The sequence below is a fragment of the Phyllostomus hastatus genome, unplaced genomic scaffold (genome assembly GCF_019186645.2).
Source record: "Phyllostomus hastatus isolate PE091 unplaced genomic scaffold, TTU_PhHast_1.1 phas_scaffold_585, whole genome shotgun sequence".
NCBI lineage: Eukaryota > Metazoa > Chordata > Mammalia > Chiroptera > Phyllostomidae > Phyllostomus > Phyllostomus hastatus.
Genome location: NW_025334037.1, coordinates 25942278 through 25958638, shown reverse-complemented (window position 1 = coordinate 25958638; position 16361 = coordinate 25942278). Strand labels below are relative to the sequence as shown.

Below are 16361 nucleotides of genomic sequence, written 5' to 3'. Positions count from 1 at the left end.
AGGTCACACTTTGGTCATGCTGTCACGGAGAAGTATTTTCTGCAACGACCACTGTACCGCCTGAAGCAAGGACTGAAAAACTTTGGCCCATGGTCCCTATCCAGCCTGCTGCCTGTTTTGGTAATGTTTTACCAAAACACGATCATTCCCATTCCTTTACGTATTTTTGTGGCTGTTGTATGTTGCCATGGCAGAACTGAGTAGTGGCCACAGAGGCCATCAGCCCTGCCATTGCTAAATTCCTTACCATCTAACCCTTTGCAGAAAGTTTTCTGATCCCCGATCTGGAGCCTCAGCCCTTCCCTTCCCTACTGCCTGACAGTACAGAGCATGGGATGATGGGTTGAAACAGTAGCAACATGATCATCACAAAGTATTTATTGAGCAACTATATCGCACTGTACTGGGTTCTAGAGGAGATACAGAAGAAACGGGAAAAATGGACCCGTCTATGTCCTACGTGGACACCCGTGCAGGTGCACAACAGTGTGAGAGGTCACGGAGGTGGAATAACTGGCCCAAGGGCGCAGAGCTAGTGAGAAGCGGAGCTGCGGTGGGCACTCGGCAATGGCCGGCCGGGAAGCCCGTGCCTGTCCATCGCCCCCCACGCTGCCCGCCCTTGTGAACAAGACCTCAGCTGTGCTTAGGAAGGATAAGGTCTGGAGTCTAACGCAGCTCTCAGCACACGTGGGTACAAATGTTCTGTTAAAAAATGGTAAATTCTCATTTATAAAAATAACTGACTTTTTGGAAAAGCTTGATGTTCAAGTCCCTACAGGGGGTTAGCCGCCTTGTGTTTGTGTGTGGAGGGTGCGTGCAGGTGTGTATGTAAAAGGTGAAGTCGGACCAAGAACAGGAAGTAGCTGATGTATGTGAAGGAATGGAAGTTTGCTTGTTTCTGAGTCTGGAAGCAAGCTTAAGTCAGGAGTATAAGCAAATAATGTACAACAGGCCTCCGGGCCCAGGAGGTTAGCTAGACGCAGAACGAATCCTGGAGCGGTGGCCCGCCTGCAGTAGAAGGGGCACTGCAGGGTGTGATCTCTCAGGGCGATCTTGAGGCCCCTCCCGCACGTTCCAGTGTGCTGAGGCAGAGAGGGCATGCCAGTGGGCATAACTCCCGGGCTTGTGGTGCTGGCATAAGGGCGACCACACCTTCTTCTGCCCTGTCCTAGGCTTTTGCCATTCTACTGGCTAGGCTGAAACCTCTGAATAACCCACTAGGCAATGGGAAGGACCCAGGGACAGAAATTCGCACCGCCGGAGTCCCACTCACCTTCATCTGGTGTGGCGCGTAGTGGAGGGCCTGCCGCAGGCAGTCGATGGCCTTCTTGCCTTGGCCTTTCACCCTCCAGTAGAGGGCAGCCATGCTGGAGAGGACCCAGGATGTCTGGTTCTGCAGAGGAATGGCCAACTACAGCTGAGGTCTTAACATACTAATTTTCTACCAAGGTCAAGAACAATAACGTGAGGCCCTGGGCCTTGGCGTCCTGATATGCCAAGGTTGCAGGTTCGATCCCTGGTCAGGGCACATACAAGAATCAACCAATGAATACACATAGTGGAATAATAAATCAATGTTTTTCTTCCTCTAAAATGAAAAAAAAAAAAAACCCACAAAACACAAAAACCCATGAATTAATAACCATTTAACTGAGTATTTACTAGGTGTTGGCACCCTGCATGTAACTCTACATTTGCACAATACATTTCTGGTGTTCATCCTCTCATTAATCCTAATAACAATCTTATGAGCTTGGTTCTATTATTTTATCCTTTTTAGAGTTGAGAAAACTATGAATCAGAGAGGTTGAGTATCTTGTCCAAATACACTCCACTACTAAATAGCAGACGTATAGTTCATGTCCATGTTCTTTTCTTTTTAAAGATTTACTTTTTAGAGAGAGAGGAAGGGAAGGAGAAAGAGAGGGAGAAACATTGATGTGTGAGACATATAGATCAGTTGTGTTTTGCATGCCCCCAACTGGGGACCTGGCCAGGAACCCAGGCATGTGCCCTGACTGGGAATCTAACCAGCCACCCTTTGGTTTGCAGGCTGGCGCTCAATCCACTGAGCCACACCGGCCAGGGCTTCATGTTCTTTGTAATTTAAATTTACTTAACTTTTTGAACAGCTAACTCATTACATATTTCAAAACCTGGAAATTATACAAAGTTATGCTGTGAAAAGTCTCCTACCCATGTCTCTATTGTGCATCAGTAAACACTAGTTTTAGTTTCTTATGCCACCTTCTAGGGTTTTCTGTTTTATACAAGAAATTATGAATACAGACTTATGCTCCCACTCTTCTTACATTCCTTACTACATATATAAGAGGCAACAGTCACCTGCATTTGGCTTTTCTCACTAAACATTACCCCTTGGAGATTTTCCTCCATCATTCTCTTTTCAACTGTATAGTATTTCATTGTACAGGTGCGCCATTATTTACTAAACTAGATCCTTATTAACGAATATTCCTCTCCCCAGTTTTTACTATTGCAATGCTGTGTTGATGACCCGTCCAGGTGTAACTCTGCATTTGTGCAGGTGCATTTGCAGGACACATTTCCGGTGTGGAATGCTACAACAAGGGACATCCCACGTAGTCCCCCACAGGACTGTGACACGTTGTCCTCCCACCAGAAACGCACCCCTGCTTCCTGTAGCCTCCCTGGTGTCACCAAACCCTTGGACCTTTGACAGCAACAACTGACAGCGACAAAGGGGGTTTAAATCTGCATTTCTTCTTATGAGTGGAGCTGGTCCTTTCATACTGGACATCCTTTTGTATTTTTCTGTGAGGTTTTCACCTTATCTGTTTGAGAAAGCTCTTGGTATGTCAGGAAGATTAGTCCAGGGCCTGCGATATGACTCACAGGTACATTCCTTCAGCTTTCTGAGGTCCACCTTTGGACTTACGATGCTTGTGTGATGTGGGTTTTGATTCCTACACAGTCCAGTTTATTAATTTATCTCCGATGACTCCTGGAATTTCAGTTGTAATTAGAAAGGTCTTGCTTACTTCAAGATTACCAAGGAATTTTACATAACTTTTATAGTTTAACTTTTCACACTTGTATTTTTGATCCATTTGAAATTTAACTTGGTGTAAATGACAGGGCTCCATTTTTTTCTTTCCAGTTGGCTACTAAGTTGTCCCAATATTTAATGAACAATTCATCTCTCCCCACACTAAGATGCTGCCTTTACTGTAGACAACATCCTAGCATTTAATTCACGTCTAATTTTGGACTTTCCTGTTTCATGTGCCTTTTTTAATGGATGGCCTCTAACTCCCAGCAATTACAGATGAGGCGATCAGAAAACTTTCCATGCTTCCTAGCTTATTTCTCTTCTCCAGCCTAATTTTTTTTTGTAATTTTATCATTCTTCATTGTTAGGGCATTTAGAATTTATTTTGTCCCGTCATCTTATTTCCCAGCTTTGGTTTCTGTGTTAGTTTTACAGTTAAGTATGTTCATTGATCACGGACACAAGCTTTTCTGTGGTTTCCCCAGTCATCTCCTGGTTGGCTGATGTTCAAATTCTTTTTAAAAAAAGATTGTATTTATTTACTTATTTAGAGAGAGGGGAAGGGAAGGGGAGACACATCAATGTGTGGTTGCCTCTCACACGCCCCCTACTGGGGACCTGGCCTGCAACCCAGGCATGTGCCCTGACTGGGAATCAAACCAGCAACCCTTTGGTTTGCAGGCCTGCGCTCAATCCAGAGCCACACCAGCCCGGGCTGATGTTCATTTTCAAGTAGTCTCCTCAACAGGAATCCACAGGAACGAGACTGTTATGGGCTGATGTGTGTTCCCCCCAAAATTCGTACTTGAGGTCTCAACCTCTAGTACTAGTACCTCAGAATGTAACTTGTATTTGGAGATAAGATCTTTAAAGATGTGATTAAGTTGAAATGAGACCATTTCTATGGCACCCTAATGCAATCTGAGTGGATGTGTGTGAAGGATGCACAGAAGAGACACACGCCGGGGTCGCGTGTACAAGGGATGACACGTGAAGAGGCGTCAAGCAGACAGTCGTTTACAGGCCAAAGAGAGGACTCAGAGGACACCAACCCTCCTGGTGCCTGGATCTCGTCTTGCAGCCTCCAGAACTGTGGAAAGATAAATTTCTACTGTTGAAGCCACCCAGTCTGTGGTATTTTTGTTATGGCAGCCCTAGCAAACTAATACAGTCGTGTGTGTTCAAAACTCTGCCTGCAGCCTTCAACCCCGAAGGACTGCTGACTGGGTACAAAACCGCGGCTCGTTCCCTCCGGGAATGACACGTCAGCACTGCTCTACCGCCTCTTGGCAAGGACGCTGCGGCGGAGAGATCTGAAGCCAGCCTCACTTGCTCCTCCTTCTTAGTGACTGGACCCCCTGACTGGCTTCCCCAAAGGATTCTTTATTAAAAAATAAAATTACCTTCCTTTACTGCCAGTATTTGACACATACAAAAGAACGTATTTGTGTAATTACACACATAGCATGTAATTATATAAAACATACTTACGCTGTGAAGCACAAAAGGACAAACATCCCCCAAACTGCCACCCTATCAAAGAATGAGCTTGCATCTCCCTTGTGTTCTCATGCACTGCAGCCCCTGGCCTTCCTCCAGGGGCACACACGCCCTAAACGCCATGTTTACCAGTCCACTGTATAAACACTAGTCTATCACTTACACACATTTGCTTCAACAGTGTAATACTTAAAGTTTACTTCTTCCTGTGCATTATAGAAACGGTGAAATACATTTAAGCAGTCTACTGGGTCTTGGGATTTTTACTCAACACACCATTTCAAAGATTCATCCATGTAGTATGTAGCTTTAGTTCAATTTCCTTGCCACACAATTAAATATCCATCAAGGGAATATACTATAATGTACTTACTCATATCCTGTAGATAGGGGCTTGCATCCTTTCCTGTTTTTAAATCTGCTGTTGCAAATAGATGTACAATTTCTTAGTCTAGAGTACCTCAGAGTGAAACTGCTGGGTCACAGGATATGCAAACATCCGACCTAACAAGATAATGCCAAGGTTTCCGAAAGGTGCTGACTATTTGCCATCCCATCAGCAATGCTTAAAAGCACCCCTTAATCAACTTCCCTTCTAATCCTTGGTTATTATCAGTAGGGGTTTTAGTTTGCATTTCCTGATTATTAATGAAATTGAGAATTGTTTTTTTGTGTATTATGATCATATATACCTTTTTTGCTAAGAAATATCTGCTAATATTTTTTATGCATTTTTATCATTTACCTTTCTCATAATTTTATTTATTATGTTCTACACATTAATCCTTGTAGGTTAAGGGTGTTATGTATATTTTCTCCCATTCAGGCTTACCTCCTTAATTTAAAAACATCTTAAACAAGATTTTATTTCTTTATTTTTAGAGAGGGGATGGTAGGGAGAAAGGGAGGGAGGGGAACACTGATGCAGGAAAGAAACATCAATCTGATGCCCCTCGTGCGTGCCCCAGCCAGGGACTGGACCCATAACCCAGCCAAGCACCCCAACCGGAACTGAACTGGAGACCTTTCGCTCTGCAGGACTACGCCCAACCAAGTCGCACGTGTCAGGGCAAAACATCCTTAATTTAAAAAAACTTAAACTCGAGTGTAGTTGAACTTATTAACATTTTCTTTATATGTAATGTTTTTATTCTCTTCTTTAAAAAACCTTTTTGTACTGTAAGGCCAGAGAGAGTATCTCCCACATTTTACTCTAATTTTTAGAGCTGAGTTTTTGATACCTGAGTTTTTGATACTTAATTCACATGGAATTGATTTTTTGTGTGAGATGCGAAGTAAGGACTGAGATTAAGTAATCATGCCAGCACAGCTTCCTAAACAGTCCTCTTCTTCCCACTGATCTTTCACAGTTGTACGTATGAGCCTGTTCTGGTCTTTCCACGTAGTTCTGCTAGTGTCTTCAGTTTATTCTTGATCTAATGGCATAATGTTTTATAATTTTTATAACAGGCAATTCTCACAACCTTATTCTTTTCAAGGGTATCATGCCTATTTCTTATCCTTCCATGTAAATGGAAAGATATACTTCTCAAATGCCATAAAGATATTGTTGGTTTTTAAAATAATAATAGCAATGACTCTATACTAATCAAACGGGAGAAGGCTGACATGCTTATGACATGTGTCCTCTTACCCATGAACACTATCTACCTGCTTACTTCGGTCGTTGAAAATGCCTTTCAATAAGGTTTTATTGCTTCCTGCATAAAATCTTACAAAATTTTTTGTTCAATTTATTATTGGGAACTTATAATTTTTGCTGCCGTACAGAAGTGCACATTTACTTTTATTTACTGACTTTGCAGGCAGCCATCTTGGTAAAAATGTTATTGCTAACAATTTGTAGATTCTTTTGGGTTTGCCATGTAGATAATTATGTTATTTCTGAATATTCTTTGTCTTGATTGTATTTGCTAGGACCTACCATCAGTGCAAGGCTGAAAAGAAGTGATGGTTGGTGCACAATCTTTTTTCCTGATTTCAAAGAATTATTTTAAATATTTCCCCTGTTAAGAATCATCTTTGATGTAGATGTTTTGCTGATTATTCTAATCAGATTAAGGAAGTTGTCTCTTCTAATTTGCATGAGCTTTACATCATAAATAGTATTCTATCAAGTGTAATCTAATGAAATGACTTCATAATTTTTTTTCTTTAATTTGGCAAATGTAAGATTTTTCAAGAGTTAAATCACTTTTATATTTCTTGGATAAACCCAAATTGGTCAAGCTGCACCTTAAAATAATGCCACTGGATTCAGTCTGTTAGTATTCTGCTAATGGTTTTGATACCTAAAAAATTCACCAATGAGATTAACCTATAATTTTCTTTCTCACGATGCCTTTGTCTAGTTGTGTTTTCAAGGCCACACTTGTCTAGGGAGGTACGCACCTGGTCCTGTTCTGGCTTCCTCCCCACGGTCCTTCTGAGTGCAACCCCCAGGGGCGTGGAGCGCCTGCCCGGACACAAGGCTCCCTGCGGTGGTCAGTGCAGCTCCCTTCCACCTTGAGAGTTACTGTTGTCATGGATTTTAACCTCAGAAGACACCACTGCTATTATTTTGTATAGTCATACTATTTTATATTTAATATTTACCCGTCCTGTTGGTCTTCACTCTCTCCTGTATTTCTGAGTTTCCATCTCAGTTGGGATAGTTCTCCCTTTGCCTAAAATAATCTCCCTAGTGATTTTCAGAGCAAGTCTGTTGGTAATATGCATCTTTCAGTTTTGGGTGGTCTGAAGTATTTATTTAAACTTCATTAAAAAGAAAACAGGTATAATTTACACAGAGAGAAATACTCAGCTCTTAAGTGTAACATTTAGTTTTTGACTATTATTTGAAGACAGAAAATTTCCAATACTCCAGAAAGTCCTTTCAAACTGCTTCCTAGGCAACCTGTTCCGCCCATGAAGCAATCGCTGATCTGATTTCTATAACCGTAGGTTACTTTTGCCTGTGCTACAATTTCAGAGCTGGGATCATTCACTGTGCACTGTTTTTTTGTGCCCAATGTCTACTATTAGCATATTTGTACCATCACTAACATTTACCATTATCAACCTTTCATTTTAGCCCTTCTGACTTTAGTAATGCTTGCTGCTTCCAAGTTTACTTTTTCTAATGAGAGTGTAGCCATACCAGCTTTTTAAAAAAATTGTATGCATGGAATTATTTTCTGCTTTGTACTTTCAATCCACTGTACCTAATATTTAAAATGTTTCTTATAAGCAGTACATAGTTGGATTAAAAAAATCTATTCTATACTAAATTATATAATCTTTTTTCTTTTTAAATTATATTTTATTGATTATGCTATTATAGTTGTCCTGACTCTTGTCCCATTGCCCCTCTCCACCAAGTACCCCCCCCCCCCCCCTCCAGCAATCCCCCTGCCACTGTGCACGTCCACAGGTCATGTGCATAAATCCTTTGGGTACTCCATTTCCCACACTGTACTTTACGTCCCCACGGCTATTCCATAGCTACCTCTTTGTACTTCTTAACCCCCTTACCTCTTCACTTATTCCCCCACACCCTCCTCCCATCTGGGAACCATCAAAGGGCTAGCCATACCCATGATTCTGTCTCTTTTCTTGTTTGCTTAGTTTGTCTTTTAGATTCAAATTGTTGACAGATATGTATTTTTTTTGCCATTTTATTGTTCATAATTTTGATCTCCTTTTTAAGTATTTTTTATTATGCTATTACAGTTGTCCCATTTAGTCTTCTCTCCTTTATCCCCATCCACGCTGTACCCCTCTCCCTCCAGCACTTCTCCTGACCTTAGTTCACGACCATGGGTTCTACATAAGTTCTTTGGTTTCTCCCCTTCCTATAGTATTCCTAACTTCCCCTTGTCTATTTTGTACCTACCAATTATGCTTAAAAAAAAAAAAAGATTTTTATTTATATTTAGAGAGAAGGGAAAGGAGGAAGGGGGACAATGTGTGGTTGCCTCTCATGTGCCCTCTACTGGGGACATGGACTGTAACCCAGGCATGTGCCCTGACTGGGAACTGAAACAGTGACCCTTTGGTTCGAACGCCCACACTCAACAATTATGCTTCAATTGCTGTACCTTTTCTCCCATTCTTCCCCTCCTCTCCCACACTGATAACCCTCCATGTGATCTTCGTTTATGTGATCCTATTCCTGTTCTAATTGTTTACTTAGTTTTTTTTTTCAGGTTCATTTGCTGATAGTTGTGAATTTGTTGTCATTTTATTGTTCATATTTTTTATCTTCTTTTTCTTAGATAAGTCCCTTTAACATTTTATATAACAAAGGCTTGGTGATAATGAACTCCTTTAACCTGACCTTATCTGGAAAACACTTTATCTGCCCTTCCTTCTTATTTTTCTTAAATAAGTCCCTTTAACATTTCATATACCACATTCTGCCATGTATCATGTGCTCCCATGTATAACGTGCACTTCAGGTTCTAGTACTACCCATGGATAATGAACATACTTATTTTTCTTCAAATATTTGGGCAAACAGTGCTCATTATACAAGGTAAAATGCAGTAATAATGCAGTGATGATGAACTCCTTTAGTTTTTCCTGTGTGGGAATTTCTTTAACTGCCCTTTGATTCTAAATGAGAGCTTCAAAGAGTAGAGCAATCTTGGCTGTAGGTCCCTGCTTTTCATGACTTTGAATATTTCTTGGCAATCCCCTCTAGCCTGCAAAGTTTCTTTTGGGAAATCAGCTGACATTCTTATGGGAACTCTCTTGTAGGTAACTGCTTGTCTTTTGCTGCTTCTAAGATTCTCTCTTTATCTTTAATCTCTAGCGTTTTGATTATGATTTGTCTTGGAGTGGGCTTCTTTGCATCCATCTTGTGTGGGACTCTGTGCCTCCAGCACTTGCCTATTTCTTGCGTCAACTTAGGGAAGTTTCCTTTCATTATTTTTTCAGATGGTATCCAATTTCTTGCTTTTTCTCTTTTCCTTCTGGAACCTCTATAATGTGAATGTTGGACCACTTGAAGTTGTCTCAGAGGCTGCATATACTATCCTCCATTTTTTTGGATTCTTTTTTTCCTTCTTGTTGTTCTGATTGGTTGTTTTTTTTTTGCTTCCTTATATTCCAAATCATTGATTTGATTCTCAGCTTCATCAACTCTCCAGTTGTTTCCCTGTAAATTGTTCTTTATTTCAGTCTGTGTTTCTTTCGTTTCTGACATGATCTTTTTTTATCCTGTTGAGGTTGTCACTAAGTTCCTTGAGCATCCTTATAACCAGTATTTTGAACTCTGTACCGGATAGACTGCTTATCTCCATTATGTTTAGTTCTTTTTCTGGAGTTTTGATCTGTTCTTTCATTTGGGCCATGTTTCTTTGTCTCCTCATTTTGGGCCATGTTTCTTTGTCTCCTCATTTTGGCAGCCTCCCTGTGTTTGTGTCTGTGTATTAGATAGAGCTGCTTTGACTCTGTGTCTTTGCAGTGTGGCCTAATGCAGTAGGTGTCCTACAGGGTCCAGTGGCACAGCCTCCTTTATCACTCAAGTTGGGAACTTGAGGTGCGCCTTCCATGTTGACTGAATACAGCCTCCTCTTGTAGTTGAGCCTTGGTTGCTGTTGGCACATCAATGGGTGGGATTTACCCAGGCCAGTAAGCTGCAAGGATTGGCTGTGACCACATACCACCAACCATCATCCTCCACGGAGGATCAGCTGTGCAGGGACAGGGTGGTGGTGCTCCGATGTGGTCTACAGCTGTCCACTGGGTGCACTGGCCTTCATCTTTCCCAGGTGATGCAGGCCAAGATCAGCCCCCACTTGTGTTTTGTCTGGGGCCACTGAACTATAAAGCAATATGAGATGGCTGCTACTTGTGCTGAGCTTCGAGATTCCTGGGTGAAGCCAAGCTGTGAACCCAGGCTGGCTGCTGCTAGTGCTGGGCCTGGGGCTCACCGAGGCCAGGCAGTGCTTATTTGAGAGGATTTAGGAAGTTGTGAAGCAGGGGCCAAGACCAGCCATTCATTTGGAAAAGCAGCTTGGGTGGGCCCGTAAATTGGATGGGATAGAGTTTCTGGGGCTCTCCAAGGTGGGTCCAACAGTGCTGGCCAGGTTGATGAAATCTCAGATCCAGCACTAGCTCTCAGGGTCAGTGGCTCTGTGGGGGAAGGGCTAAGAAAAGAGACAATGGACTCTGCTCACCTTGATGCCAGACACTGCTATTTCTCCCAGTATGCCACTGGTTTCTTTCAAGCTTCTACCTCAGTGTTGGAGCCCAGAGCGAGTGAGTCTGAGTAGGTGAGTCTGTGTGTGGGTTCTTAAGAGGAACTGCCTGGGGGTCTAGAAGTTTCTTCCACTGACTCAATCCCGGCTGGTTTTTGCAGCCAGAAGTTGTGGGGATTTATCTTCCTGGCACTGGAAGCCTGGGCTGGGAGGCCTGGTGCAGGGCTGGGCTCCTCACTCCTGGGACATCCTTCCCAAATTTTCATCCACCACATGCGGGTGTGGGACCAGCCCATTCCATGTCTGCACCATATCTGAATGGATATAGTTTAATTAAGCAGTTGTTAGACTCATTCAATTAAATTTCTGATGGTTCTGAGTGATGGTTGTTCTACATTTTAGTTGTAATTTTGATGTGATGTACTTTTGATGAGACAGGTCTGCCTACACTGCCATCTTGACCAAAGTCCCAAATCATTATTCTATATAATCTTTTCTTTTTAACTACTGACAAACTTGGCTTTGTATTTACTATGTTATATTATTTACTTTTTAAATTCACAAGGTTTTCTTTTATTGTTGTTCAGTTACATTTGTCCCCATTTTTCCCCTATTGCTCTTCCGTGTCCTAACACCCGCTCCCAGAGAAAATCTCCACCCCATTGTCCTTGACCATGGTCCTTTGTACATGTCCTTGACTTGACCCTTTCTCTTCTTATCCTGTTATCACCCTCCCCTCTGGTCACTGTCAGATCTTTCTTTATTTCCATGTGTCTGGTTCTTTTTTTTTTTTTTTTTGCTTGTTTGTTTGTTTTGTCGATTAGGTTCCACTCAAAGGTGAGATCAAATGGTATGTGTCTTTCACTGCCTGGCTTATTTCACTTAGCATAATGCCCTCCAGTTCCATTCATGCTGTTGCAAAGGACAGGAGTTCCTTCTTTTTTTTTTTTTTTCTTCTGCTGCATAGAATTCCATTGTGTAAATGTATCATAGTTTTCTGATCAACTCATTTACTGATGGGCACTTAGACTGTTTCCAGTACTTGGCTATTATAAATAGTGCTGCTATGAACACTGGGTGCATAGGTTCTTTTGAATTGGTGTTTCGGGGTTCTTAGAGTATAATCCCAGCAGTGGAATCACTGGATCAAAAGGCAATTCCATTTTTAGTTTTTTGAGAAAACTCTATACCGCTTTCCCATGTGGCTGCACCAGTCTGCATTCCCACCAACAGTGTACTAGGGTTCCTTTTTCTCTGCAACTGTGCCAGCACTTGTTGTTTGTTGATGATGGCCATCCTCAACAGTGTGAAGTGGTACCTCATTGTGGTTTTAATTTGCATCTCTCTGGTGGCCAGTTATGTTGAACATCCTTTCATTTGTCCATGTGAACTCTGTTTGTCTGCCTTAGGAGCGTCTGTTCAGGTCCTTTGTCCATTTTTTAATTGAATTGTTTGTCTTCATGGTGTTGAGTCATGTGAATTCTTTATATATTTTGGAGATTAAACCCTTGTCCAAGGTATCATTGGTAAATATATTTTCCCATACAGTTGGTTCCCTTTCCATTTTGCTGATGTTTTCTTTAGCTGTGCAGAAGCTTTTTAATTTGATGCAGTCCCATTTGTTTATTCTTTCCTTTATATTCCTTGCCCTAGGGGACATATTGGTGAGAATACTGCTGCGTGGGATATCTGAAATTTTCCTACGTTCTCCTCTAGGGCTTTTCTGCCATCATGATTTACATTTAAGTCTTTTATCCATGTTGAGTTTATTTTTGTGTATGATGTAAGTTGGTGGTCTAATTTCATTTATTTGTGTTCTATTTTTATTGTTCTTTTGCACTTCTTTGAATTAATCAAATGTTTTTTACATTGCTCCATTTCCCTTCAATTAAATTACATTTTAAAACCATTTTTAGTAGTTAGACTATACCTTAAAACATACAGATTATCACTTAACTACTTGGCTGATACCAATTAAAGCTTTGGACTTTAAAATCCATTTACTTCCCTCCCATCATTTGTTGCTGTTACCATGAATTTCACCATCTATGAAACTGAAGCTCTACAGTTAACTGCTGTATATCATCACTGTTCATTTATATTTTCCTTTCCAGTGCTCTTTATTCCCTCTCGCATGTTCATATTTCTGTCTGGGACTATTTTCCTGAAAAACTGCCGTTAAGTCTTATTTCGGTGCAGGTCTACTGGTGCCAAATCCTCTGATTTCCTGTTTGTTTGAACACATCTGTATTTCACTTTTAGTATTTGGAGGGTGTTTTGGCTGCTATAGAATCCTAGGCTTGTCGTTTTCTTCTTCTAGCTTTAAAGATGTCGTTACGTTGGCTTCTGCTTTCCATAATTTCTGTTGAGAAGCTGTCAGCCTTGGTCCTCCTTTGAAGGGAACTGTGACAGATTAAAGATGGGCCCCATAATTTCTGTCACCACTGCTCTCCCCCTCGCAGAGCCCGCAGCCACCATGCACAAAGGGCCAGCTGCACAGCTGGAGAGACTACGTGGAGAGAGAACGTTCCCAGCTGTGCTCCAGCTACTCCAGCCACTCTGGGTAAGGCACCGGACATGTGGGTAAAGCCTGCTTTCGTGGACAGTCTCAGAGCAGTCACCACATGTCTGCAGGTGCATAAATGATGCCAAGTGAGACCATCAGAAATGTCCAGCTGAGCTCCACTCAGACTGCAGAATCTTGAGCTAATGGTTTTAAGTCAGTAAATTTTGGGGGTGGTTTTTAAGGCAGAAATAGATAACTGAAATAGTATTTGGTATCAAGAATGGAATGTGGCCATAACAGAGAACTAAAACATGTGGCATCAGTTTTGGAAAGGGGCTGCAGACATTTGCTAAGGAGTAGCCACGAGACCATCAAAGGAGGCTGGATGAGCCCCAAGGACCTCGCTATTGGAGGCTGGCAAAATGGTCTTGTTGTCCATGGGCAAAACAAATAGTGTGGCTGTGTCTTGCAACATAGAAAAAATACCTAACAAAGTTGTGGGCCTGGTGAAGAAGACTTGAGGAAGAATGCTGAAAGCTGACAAACGGTTTTTAAAAAATCATTTATAATATGGCATTAAAAAAGAGAACTAAATGGGGAGCTGTGTAATTTTTAAGCAGAATTTGGAAAAAATATTTTCAAGCTACTTGTAGGGTTAGAAAATGAAACTCTCTCAACTGCCCAGAATAGTCCCTACTCTGGGACTGGGGTGACATAGGTCCTGATGGATTTCAGAACTGACACCAGACAGTGACTACTTTGTGTTTCCTTTCCACTTCCTCACTTTTAAACTGATGGGGTTATCCTATCCCGACCATACTGCCAGGTGTCAGATTGGAAGCTGAGTTGATTTTCTTAATCACTATATTCTTCAGTATTATACAGCAATCAAGTGGAGAGATATGGAACCATAAAGTAATTAATTTTAATATAAAAAACCTTCCTCTTTACATAAATATCACACAGAGGCAGATCAATTGTATTAGAAACTCTTAGTTATATTTTCTGTTTAGTTAGTAGGCTGTATGAAAATGCAGTTTTATAAATATTTTGTTTCACGACTTTAAGAGAGAAAGGTGTTTAAAAATGTATTTCCCATCCGACAATCTGAAATACCAAATATTCTTCACCATGAGAAGAACATCTGGCTTATTTCATATACCTAGAATCCACGGTTCCCAGGACCACCACCTCTGTACACCCACGCTGGAGTAAAGAAGAGAAAACTGATCAGGTGGCTTTCATCACAGAAAGTAAGTAAAGAAGCAAAACCTATTCAATACTAACCAAGGGATGGGAAAAGTAACGGAAAAGTGATTGGGATACTCCATGTGGGGTTATCGGTTTCACGTTATCTGTTTAGTTACCAAGTGCTAAGTACCTAACAGGAGAGGTTAGAGCCACGTCATGACAAATAAATTTGGAAAAGTTAGAAGGTAGGAAACAGTTCCCAGCTTTCCTACAGGGTGACTTACCTTTTCCAAAACTTTGGCAATTCGGGTGCCAATCTGTTCAAGTGACTGCTGTGGATATTGGTTTTTGCCAAGGTTTTGTAACACCTGGTACAGGGAGGAAGGCGGTAGATTAGAGGAGTGGAAGTGAGGCGGGGTCCAGGCAGCACTGCTGACCCCGAGCTGGGCTCTCCCCACAAAAGCAAGTTACTTCTCTGGGGTAAGTCCTGTAGTCCCATTGGTCAGACTTGTTTAGGGCTAGTATATCTTCCCTTTCTTTAGTCTTCTCCCAGTTAACAAAAATTACAGACATGTAAATCACATTCATTACAGCAACATGAGAAAATAAAGAAAATAGAAACTGACTGTAATCTTGTCACCCAGACACAACCAATAATATCTTTCCATATACAAGGTCTGTCCGGAAAGAGTCCAACCACTGTTAATATAAGGAGAATGGTTTGGTCCTTATATTTGTTCCTGTTAATGTAAGGAGAACATGGATGTAACCTGGCAGCCAAGGAGAGTGGACTGGAACGCTCATGTGTGAACAACAATGACTTCGCTGTAGTAATCAGTGGGGGCTGGAGACACCGTTGAGTGAGCATGTGTACTGTGTGCCCACCACATTCAAAATAACTGAGTGAGTGGAGCAACAAATCTGCATCAAGTTTTGCATTAAGCTTAAACATTCCTCTACAGAAGCTATTTGGATGATTCAGAAGGCTTTTGGGGAGAATGCAATGAGTGCAGCGCAAATAAAAGTGTGGCACAAATGCTCCAAAGATGGTTGAGAATCTGTTGAAAGCAATCCATGTTCTGGAAGGTCTGCAGCAAGCAGAATAGCTGAGCACGTTGAACATGTACAGGCTGCAATCAATAAAGATTGGCAAGTGACAGTGTGAGAATGAGAAGCTGATCTGGGGATTCCAAAAACTACCGTGTCCGAGATTTTGATGCAGGATCTTGGCACGAAATACGTCATGGCAAATTTCATTCCACAGCTCCTGCTACCAGAGCAGAAGGAACATTGTGCTGCACTTGCTAATGACTTGATTCAAACTGCTACCAATGAACCAGATTTCCTCAAGAAGGTCATAACCAGAGAAGAACTGTGGGTCTATGGCTATGGTCTGGAAATGAAGGTCCAGTTGTCCCAATGGAAGTCGCTCGGTTCTCCATGCCTGAAGAAATCGTGGCAAAGTCACAACATGATCAACACCATGTTAACTGTGCTTTCCCACTGGGAAGGTGTTGTCCATCACGAGTATGCCCCTCCAGGCCAAAAATTTAATAAGGAGGACTACCTCAGTGTTTTTTGTCAGTCGAGAGATGCAATATGATGAAAACAGCCACAGCTGTGGGCAACTGGTGACTGGCAGCTTTATTAGGACAATGTGCCCGCTCATGCATCACGTCTCATGCAGAGGTTTTTGGTGAAACATCAAATCCCCCAGGTGACTCAGTTCCCCTATATCCCAGATTTGGGGTCCTATGACTTCTGGCTCTTCCCCAAACTAAAATCACCTTTGAAGGGGAAGATATTTCAGACCATTGATGACATTTACGAAAATATGACTGGGCAGCTGATGGTGATTCTAACAAAGGATTTTGCAGAGTGTTTTGAGCAGTGGAAGGGATGCTGCGAGAACTGTGTGAGGTTC

At 41.8% G+C, this 16361-nt stretch overlaps 1 protein-coding gene across 2 annotated transcripts in view; it reads right to left on the bottom strand.

Moving 5' to 3' along the window:
* The window catches only part of TTC17 (tetratricopeptide repeat domain 17), a 96805-nt gene that overhangs the window by 3515 nt on the left and 76929 nt on the right, over window positions 1-16361 (bottom strand). For both annotated transcript variants that reach the window (XM_045825525.1, XM_045825526.1), the window contains 2 exons: window positions 14722-14805; window positions 1274-1393 (listed from right to left, as the gene is read on the bottom strand). In XM_045825525.1, coding sequence (XP_045681481.1) covers window positions 1274-1393; window positions 14722-14805 — 204 coding nt within the window. The remainder of the gene's footprint in view (window positions 1-1273; window positions 1394-14721; window positions 14806-16361) is intronic.